This window comes from Macaca nemestrina, chromosome 18 (assembly GCF_043159975.1).
Source record: "Macaca nemestrina isolate mMacNem1 chromosome 18, mMacNem.hap1, whole genome shotgun sequence".
NCBI classification, from domain to species: Eukaryota; Metazoa; Chordata; class Mammalia; order Primates; family Cercopithecidae; genus Macaca; species Macaca nemestrina.
In genome coordinates, this window is record NC_092142.1 from 13,147,604 (window position 1) to 13,157,968 (window position 10,365).

Below are 10,365 nucleotides of genomic sequence, written 5' to 3' on the forward strand. Positions count from 1 at the left end.
AGTGTCCCTCAGGACCCTGTCCCTTCCCCAACCCCCAAAATAATTAACTGTGACAGCAGTATCCTCAGAGTCTCCAAATGTCTTGTCCTAAGTACAGGTTGCATACCTCTTACCCAAAATGCTTGGGACCAGAAGACTTTCAGATTCCAGATTTTTTTTTAATTTTGGAATATTTGCATATGCAAACTGGTAGAGCATTTCTAATCTGTAAAATCTGAAATTCAAAATGCTTTTGAGCATGATCTTTGATCATCAAATCAGTGCTCAAAAAGTGTCAGATCTTAGAGCATTTTGCATTAGGGATGCTCAACCTGTACAAAGGTACCCAACCTCTCTCTTCTTGGCCTAAATGCATTCAAAAGGTAGTTTCTGAGACACACAAAAGCTTCTGAGTCATGGCTTGGCTGCCACACTGGCTGTCCTGCCAAAATCTTTATCTGCAACTCTTCAGAGAACTAAGAAAGCAGATGGGTTGGGACTTCGTGGCCAGGCAGCTTTCAGCATCACTGGCTTTAGCCGATGCCATTTGAGACGACAGTTAAAGAGGGGAAGACATTTCCAGAACCTCTCTCACTTTTCAAGAGCAGAACTCCACTTGGGGTTTGCCTGTTTTCGGTGGATATTTGCTGCTATTTTTTTCCCCCATTTCCCTAACAAGACCGCAGGCAGTTGCTGTCCCAGGCAGCACTCTGGGGAGAATTGGTAGAAGGCACCTCTGGGCAGAAGCACCTGTTTAGGCACAAGGCCAGGCTAACAGAAGCCCCAGATGCAAAGAGAAGGTAACCCTTCCTCCGGGCAGATGTGCTCCATGTGAGGGCACCCACCTGGTAGGCAAAACCTCTGCCTCTAGATGCCATGGAATAGTGTACATGGTGCACAGCCACCTGGCATAGTCATGCAACCTCTTTTTTTTTTTTTTTGGAGATGGAGTCTTGCTCTGTAGCCCAGACTGGAGTGCAGTGGCATGATCTTGGCTGACTGCAACCTCCGTCTCACAGGCTCATGCAGTTCTCCTGCCTCAGCCTCCAGAGTAGCTGGAATTACAGGTGCCAGCCACCATGCCCAGCTAATTTTTGTATTTTTAGTAAAGATGGGGTTTCACCATGTTGGCCAGGCTGGTCTCAAACTCCTGACCTCAAGCAATCCACTCGCCTCGGCCTCCCAAAGTGCTCGGATTACAGGCGTGAACCACTGCACCCAGCCAACAACTTCTATTGGTTTGATCAATACCTTGGTCTCAGCTTTGTTTAGTCCGGAGACTCCATGGTGCCTGACAGCAGTGGGTTGGACAGATACACACAGGTGACCCAGATGGAGTGTATTCATTCATACTCATTCACTTACTCAATATTAAATGGTCACTGAGGCCAAGTGTGGTGGCTCCCAGCACTTCAAGAGGTCAAAGAAAGCAGTTCACTTGAGGTCAGGAGTTCAAGACCAGCCTGGCCAACATGGTAAAATCCTGTCTCTACTAAAAACACAAAAATTAGCTAGGTGCGGTGGCATGCACCTGTAGTCCCAACTACTCGGGAGGCTGACGCGGGAGACTCACGTGAACCCAGGAAGCAGAGGTTGCTGTGAGCTGAGATCATGCCACCACACTCCAGCCTGGGCAACAGGGCAAGAAAAAAAAAAAAAAAAAAAAGAAAGCCACTGAATGTCCACTACTGCCAGACACCATCCTAGGTCTGGGCTTCTTGCTCCTCAAGAATTTATAGTCTACAGGTAGAAAAAGACAGCAAAGTCACAAGAAGAAACACACAAGGGGCCAGGCATGGTGGCTCATGTCTGTAATCCCAGCACTTTGGGAGGCCGAGGCAAGTGGATTACCTGAGGTCAGGAATTCCAGACCAGCCTGGTCAACATGGTGAAACCCCGTCTCTAATAAAAAACACAAAAATTAGCCAGGTGTGGTGGTGCGCATCTGAAATCCCAGCTACTTGGGAGTCTGAGGCAGGAGAACCGCTTGAATCCAGGAGGCAGAAGTTGCAGGGAGCTGAGATCACACCACTGCACTCCAGCCTGGGTGACAGAGTGAGACCCTGTCTCAAAAAAATAAAAATTAAAAAAAGAAACCCCTCATAATGAGATAGTACTTCACAACCATTTGGATGGTTATAATAAAAAAGACCAGCAATAAGAAATGTTGGCAAGGATATGGAGAAACTGGAATCCATATAAATTGCTGGTGGGAATGTAAAATGGCGCATCTGCTTTGGAAAATACTTTGGTGGTTCCTCAAAATATTAAACATAGTTACCGCATGACTCAGCAATTCCAATCCCAGGTATCTACCCAAAAGATATGAGAACAAATATCCTTAAGAACATGTGTCTGTGACTGTTCATAGCACCTTTATTCCCAACAGACAAGAGGTACCCAGATGGGTGAAATGTCCATCAGTGTCAAAAAAAAAAAAAAAAAAAAGTCCAAATATTTATCAATAGGCGGTTGGATAAACAAAATGGGTTATCCATACAATGGAATATCATTTAGTAAAAAGGAACAAAGTATTGGTTCAAGCTACAAAATGAGTGAGCCTCAGAAACGTTATGCTAACACCAACAGGCCAGCCACAAAAGACCATATATTATTCCATTTACATGAAATGTCCAGAAAAGGCAAATCTATGGCGGTAAATTAGTAGTTGCCTGTGCTGGGGGTGGCAACATGAAGAGGCTTGCAAGTGGGCATAACACTTCTTTTTTGGGAAGGTAGAGATGTGCTAGTTAGATTGTGACTGCACCACTCTAAAGTTACTAAAATCCCTTGAGTTGTAAACTTAAAATGAATGTTATGGTATATAAATTACACCTCAAGAAAGTTATTAAAAAATTTAGGCCAGATGCAGTGGCTCATGCCTGTAATCCCAGCACTTTTGGAGGCTGAGGCAGGAGGACTGCTCGAGTCCAAGAGTTCAAGACTAACCTGAGTGACATGGCGAAACTGTCTCTACAAAAAATACAAAAATCAGCCAGGTGTGGTCGCACCTTCTGTGGTCCTAGTGACTCAGGAGGCGGAGGTGGGAGGATCGAGGATGGCTTGAGCACAGGATGGGGAGGCTGCAGTGGGCAGAGATCACGCCACTGCACTCCAGCATAGGTGACAGAGCAAGACCTTGCCTCCAAAAAAATTTTTAAAGCAGGCCAGGCACAGTGGCTCACACCTGTAATCCTAGCACAGGGATGTCCAATCTTTTGGTTTTCCTGGGCCACAATGGAAGAACTGTCTTGGGCCACACATGAAATACACTAACATTAATGATAGCTGATGAGCTTAAAAAAAAGAAAAATCGCAAAAAAATCTCAATTTTTTTTTTTTTTGAGACGGAGTCATGCTCTGTCGCCCGGGGTGGAGTGCAGTGGCCGGATCTCAGCTCACTGCAAGCTCTGCCTCCCAGGTTTACACCATTCTCCTGCCTCAGCCTCCCGTGTAGCTGGGACTACAGGCGCCTGCCACCTCGCCCAGCTAGTTTTTTGTATTTTTTATTAGAGACGGGGTTTCACCGTGTTAGCCAGGATGGTCTCGATCTCCTGACCTCGTGATCCGCCCGTCTTGGCCTCCCAAAGTGCTGGGATTACAGGCTTGAGCCACCGCGCCCGGCCAAAAAAAATCTCAACTTTTAAGACAGTTTAGGAATTCGTGCTGGGACGCATTCAAAGCCATCCTGGGCCACATGTGACCAGCGGACCATGGGTTGAACAAGCTTGTCCTAACAGTTTGGGAGGCTGAGGTGGGAGGATGGCTTGAGTTCAGGAGTTCAAGACCAGCCTGGGGAACATAGTAAGACCCTGTCTCTAAAAAAATATTTTAAAATTAGCCAGGCATGGTGGTACATGCCTGTAGTCTCAACTACTCAGGAGGCTGAGGTGAAAGGATCACTTAAGCACCACAGATTGAGGCTGCAGTGAGCCATGATCACATCACTGTACTCCAGTCTGGGTGACAGACCAAGACCACCTCAAAAGATATAAAATATAATAAATAAATAAATTTTTTAAAATGAGGAAAAACCCTGACATTCAAAAATAAAATTGTGTTTTCTGGAAATGGTACAGTGTGAACTTTTTACATATGTGTCCTGGTCCCTCTATCTCTTGATTGATGATTACAACAAAGAGTTGAGAAAGTAATCATAAGCCCAATTTAGTCATAGAAACCCTCAAATAAGACCTTCAAATAGATCTCAAATAAGAGGTAACTAGTTTGGCCTAAACGTATGGCACAGTTGAAAATATTTATTTCATCATCATCATCATCCTGTTAGAATTTTTAAAACCACAATATTTTCAACTCTGTTCAAACTTGGAGATACCTTTCCAGGTCTACTATTTCTAGAAAAGTTCTTAGGTGAGACCTGCAAGAGACGGAGTGAGTTATTTTTTTTTTTTTACTGAGATTCTATTTATTCTCTGCCATGGGAGAAGTTCTCTAGAGAGTACAAGGAGAGATTCAGGATATAGCAAATTCCTTCAGCTTCTTAGGAACAGCAGCAGAGGTTTGAAATGTCCAGGAAAATAATATTTTTAAGAATACCACCCATTAATCCAGTTCTCTGAAGGGAAAATATCAAACCGGAAAAACAGATTCAGACCTAAAAATAATTAAATATAAGTCACTTTAAAAGCATATTTTATCTTAATATCGCTCCCTTTTAGGATTTCTTCAAAACAGAAGCCATAAACTTCTCAAAAGACAATTGCTTACTAGAAGAAAGTAGTCCTAATTAGGATATGTGTCAAAAAAACCTAATTATCAATTTGCCTAATTAAAATGAATATCTGAACATGCCTTAGGAATGTGAGCTTTCTCGGGTGAGACGTGTACCGTTTTTTTTAAATCAACATCCGTCAACAGAGCCTAGCAGATTATGTTAACAGGGAACGGATGACTGAAACCAAGCGTTACACACACCACTACTGGAAGGAGGTGATGGGAATACTGTTACTCACGTAATTCACCGGTGGGAGGAAATGCGTCTTAAAGCAAAGCGCTCTTTCATTTAATTGGCAGGCTACACTTGGAAAATAAACCGCTCAATGAGCTAATTCTGCAGCACAGGTGATGGTTCAGAGCTGTGATTTTTAGGGACTGTTGCTTGAGTTAATCAAACCCCTTTGATGGTGTATGTTTTGGCAAGGGAAGAAGAAAAGCCAGATTTGTTTGTTTGTTTTGTTTTGAGACACAGTCATCACTCTGTCTCCAAGGCTGGAGTGCAGCGGGCGATCTTGGCTCACTGCAACCTCCACCTCCCAGGTTCAAGCTATTCTCCTGCCTCAGCCTCCTGAGCGGCTTGGATTACAGGTGCATGCCACCACATCTGGCTAATTTTTCCATTTTTAGTAGAGACAGGGTTTCGCCATGTTGGCCAGGCTGGTCTTAAACTCCTGGCCTCAAGCAATCCACCCGCCTCGGTCTCCCAAAGTGCTAGAATTACAGGCATAAGCCACCACTCCCAGCCTCGAAAAGTCAGTTCTTAAACTTTCTCAGTCTGCCCGAGGGGCAACTCTACTGGCTTCCCAAGGAGTCTGGAGAGGCCTCTGATGCCTCTAAGGGCACCTCTCCAAGTTGCCAGTGATGCTAAGAGAGTCAGGACCCTGGGAAATTGTCAATGAGTGCAACGGAAGCAGCGATGGTAGGTTAGGGTTCAGTGCTTAGTAATGTGAAGCCACAAACCTGGGGTTCTCAGCAGAACACTCTGAGGCTGGGCCTCTCAAGGCCCTCCATTAAATGACCCATCCTGGGTGTGTCTATGGGACTGCATGGATCACAGAGGAGATCAAGTGCTGGCCCCACTTCTAGATTTACTCGGGGCTAAGAAAAGTTCCAGGCCACTCTCTCCTTCTATCAGCAGGGTAGGTGTCTCATAGATTTATCGTCAAGTCTCTCTCCAGCACCCCCATTCTTAGCCAGGGGAGATGCCCTCTGATCCTCTGGTCCCAGTGGTGGCCCCCTGGCAGCTGCAATGGCCTAGGAAGCTTCTATACTTCAGCACTCCCATAATCTCCACTGGAAGACACCCCAGCGCCCAATAGGTACCTCCAGCTACAGCAAATAAACACATTCAAAGTAAACAATGGGGGCCGGGTGCTGTGGCTCACGCCTGTAAATCCCAGCACTTTGGGAGGCCGAGGCGGGTGGATCACTTGAGGTCAGGAGTTCCAGACCAGCCTGGCCAACATGGCGAAACTCCATCGCTACTAAAAATGCAAAAATTAGCCAGGCATGGTGGTACATGCCTGTAATCCGAGCTACTCGGGAGGCTGAGGCAGGAGAATTGTTTGAACCTGGGAGGTGGAGGCTGCAGTGAGTAAAGATAGCATCACTGTACTGCAGTCTGGGTGACAGAGCGAGACTCCGTCTCAAAACAAACAAACAAACAAAAACAAAAAAACACAAAGTAAATAACAGGGGCTACAGAAAGGCAGCTTCCAGACAAATCCTGGAGCTCCAGCTTCCAACTGGATTGCACCCCAAGTTGCTCTAAAGTAGAAATGCTTTTGTTGCCATTGCTGTAACCAGACCATTCTTTTCAAAATAAAAATCTGATCATGCGTCCTTGCTTCTTCACACATCCAGCTTGAAACCTCTTGATGCTATTAGGATACAATGAAAATTCTTAGTTACCACCATCCCCCTCTCCAGCCTCATTCCACACCATGCCCCAACCTCACCTTTCTGCTCCAGACTCAGAGATTTCCTTCAGCCCTCATCTTTCCCTTTCCCATCCTGCCATGTTCTAGGACTCTCACACTTGCTCTGCCCATGGTCCACAATGGTCTTCCCTCCCTTCGTGACCCAGTTAACTGATACTCCTCTTTGAGCAATCAGATGAAGCAACATGTCCTCAGGAAAGCCCTGCCTGAATGCCCTCAGAGCCCACCAGTAGCCAAGCATTATATTTTGTGCCCTAGCTTTGCACCTGGATTATTATAAGCCTCTGAGAGCATGTAACTTGAACCACTCCCCCGCCCCCAACTTCCTATTCTACACAATACTGGAGAGTGCAATAGGAATATAAGAAATATTTAGTTTTTTTTTTTTGAGATGGAGTCTCACTCTATTGCCCAAGCTGGTGTACAGTGGCATGTTCTTGGTTCACTGCAACTTCTGATTCCCGGGCTCAGGCAATTCTCCTGCCATAGCCTCCCAAGTCGCAAGTAGCTGAGACTACAGGCATGCGCCATCACACCCACCTAATTTTGTATTTTTAGTAGAGAGGTGGTTTCGCCATGTTGGCCAGGCTGGTCTCGAACTCCTGAGCTCAGGTGATCCACCCGCCTCGGCCTCCCAAAGTGCTGGGATTATAGGCGTGAGCCACTGCGGCCAGCCCACAACAACTATTTCTTCAACTGAAAGAAAAAATATATATACATATGCAGCAACAGGGAACTCTCATATACTGCTGGTGGGAGTATAAATTGGCGCTACCACTTTGGAAGGCAGTTTGACCGTATCTAATAATGCTGGGGATGATTATATCCTATAACCCAGAACTTAGCTCGTAGGTATATGCCTCGGAGTAACTCTCCCATGTGTCCACAAAGAGATTTGTGCAGAATGTTCATAACAGCACTGTTACCAAGGGCAAAAACCAGAAACAACTAAATGGCCATTATATCAGTCAGGATCCTTACAGGAAATAGCGGGCATTCTCAAATTAGGATAATTTTTAAAAGCACTTAAAAGGGGATTACTTGGGGTGGGTTGGGTGGATGAAACCTACAAGGGGGTGTCGCAACCCAAGGATAGAAAAGCAGAACCACTGCCACTCCCACGCCTCAAAGGAGGAAATGGTTACTCAAATACAGAACTAGAGAGAATGAAGAGAAATGCTGTCCTGAGAGAAGGAGCGACCTTGACCTTCAGGGGTGGAGAGGAAGACAGCCAGGCCAGGCAACTCCACGGGGAGTAAACTGCAAGAATAAATACAGCTGCCTTTTGCTTCTCTCCCTCTCTTATTTCTTCTCAGGGCTCCCCACTGGATGAGCCCAAAGGAAAACCAAAAGGCAAGGAGCCCACTGATGTAGTTCATGGAGGGCAACCCCCTGGGGCAACTCCCTGGGGGAGGGAGAAAGGTTTGGAGAGGCAAAGGGAAGATATTCAGCATATACATCAACAGAATGTATAAAGTATATAATCATCCAATGGAATGCTGCTCAGCAAGAAAAGAGCAAAATCTTCATGTTGGACAAACAAGACAAGTTGCATTAAAATACAGTCATCCCAGGCCAGGCGCGGTGGCTCAGGCACTTTGGGAGGCTGAGGAGGGCGGATAACCTGAGGTTGGGAGCTCGAGACCAGCCTGACCAACATGGAGCAACCACGTCTCTACTAAAAACACAAAATTAGCCGGGCGTGCCTACAGTCCCATCTACTCCGGAGGCTGAGGCAGGAGAATCGCTTGAACCTGGGAGGCGGAGGTTGCAGTGAGCCAAGATCACCACTGCACTCCAGCCTGGGCGACAGAGCAAGACTCTGCCATAAATAAATAAATAAGGTTTTAGCATAGAATTACAGGAGAAACCTACTTTAGGTAACGTAGCAGGTAAAGTCTCTATGAGGAAGTGAATGAACTTTAAAATGAGGTGTCACGGCTGAGAGAGCCAGGCTCACCAACCCTGCTAGCAGCAGAAAACAGCAACCGCCAAGACCCTCAGGGAAAGAACGGCTTGGCCCTTTTAAATGCAGTTCAAACAAGGGCAACAACAAAACCTGTTTCAGAATTGGGCAAGAGAGAGAATGACAACCCTGAAGGAAGTGGACACAAGCCCGATCACGTAGGGCATTTAGGGTGACTTCCTTGGGGGTATAAAGCTGGTGAGAGCCTAGAAGGCGATCTGGCTCCAGGCAGTAAAAAGCCACAGAGGGGAATCAAGGAACCAGTAACAAACCTCCCTCTTGACTTAGCACCTAACATGCGTTCAACACCGGGTTACAAAAATACTTTTGATCTGTTGACGCTTCCCAAAACCCTATGAGGCAGGTATTATCAAACCCCTTTTTACGGCCAAGCAGATAATCTAAATCCAAAATTCAAGCACTTTACCACGACTCTCGACTGCCCTCCCTCTCTACTGCTCTGATGGGGCAACGTTACCATTTCGGTGAATGACTTAAAGTAAATAAGTACTTATGGAGTCTAGAACACATAACGGTGAACAACCTTAACAAAACCGATGGCCTCTAACATGCACCGAGCGCTTATCCAGTAACACCCACAAGTATTCCCGTTTTACAGATATGGAAGCTGAGGCCAAGATGCTAATGCAGGGCTTGGAAACCAGGTCTCGCTGCAGAGCCCAAGCTGTCATTAACTATGCTTCGCTGCCTTCCTCTTACTTCCCTTCTCTGGGGGAAGTTAGGTCAAGGCCAGGGAGGCTCCTGGACCAGACCGCTCTCTCGGACTCGCCTCTCAACTGCGCCCCTGCAATTCCTAAATTCAGGTTTTGATGCAGCTATGGCGGCCCCCAGGCCCGGGTGCAGCCGCGGATGGTGTCCGACTGGCGGAGAGCACACCTGAACAAAAGGTTCCCCCGGCGGACGGTTCCGCAGCCCCAGAGTCCCCTCCCTGGGTGAGGGGCGGGCAGTACCTGCGGGAAACGCGTCCAGGGTCCTGCCCCGGGCTCTGTGGAAAACACCCCCCTCCTCTGCAGCCGACATGGCGAGCGAGTTTCTGGCCTTCACTCAGAACACTGCGTGGGTGGAAGACGCGCGACTACACACCGGCCAACCGCCAGAACTATCCCGCTTCGGGCGGCGCCCTTTGCTCTCGGGGCGGGACTGGGGCGGGACGGGGCGGGGCCCGGTCGCTCGGGGCGCCGCTAGTGCTGCCTGGGCGGAGCGGAGGCGCCAGCGGCCCCTCTGGGATCGACCTGCGCGCCTGGCGAGTGGAGATTGTCTGGGGCAGGCGTGGGCGGGAATAAGGCTTTGGGGTAAGTCCTTCCCTAAAGGCAGAGTTACTAGATTTAACAGTAAAAATGCAGGACTCCCAGTTAAATTGGAATTTCAGATTTTTTTAAAAAAGAATGACTGACTTAGTATAAATATGTCCCATGCAGTATTTGGGAGCTACTTACGTTTTTTTTTTAATCTGAAATTCCAGTTGAACTGGGCGTCCTAATTTTTTTAAAATTTTTCTCTTTTTGCAGGTTTGAATGGAAGTGTCCTGATTTTTTTTTTTTATCTGACAACTCTATCATAAAGTCAGAAGGAGCCTCTGGGGTGGCTAACGCCTGTAAACCCAGCTCTTTGGGAGGCCAAGGAGGGAGAATCGCTTGAGTCCAGGTGTTGGAGACCAGCCTGGGCAACACAGCGAGAGACCTTGCCAATACAAAAAAAAAAAAAAAATGAAATGGTGGATGT

The 10,365-nt window shown here is 46.9% G+C and overlaps 1 protein-coding gene across 1 annotated transcript in view; it reads right to left on the reverse strand.

Moving 5' to 3' along the window:
- Positions 1-9,783, reverse strand: part of LOC105467747 (calcineurin like phosphoesterase domain containing 1) — a 135,662-nt gene extending 125,879 nt beyond the window's left edge. Inside the window, exon 1 of the mRNA XM_071084135.1 lies at positions 9,594-9,783. Within this exon, the coding sequence (XP_070940236.1) occupies positions 9,594-9,663 (70 nt within the window). The 5' untranslated portion in view covers positions 9,664-9,783. The remainder of the gene's footprint in view (positions 1-9,593) is intronic.
- Between the last annotated feature and the right edge of the window lie 582 nt (positions 9,784-10,365).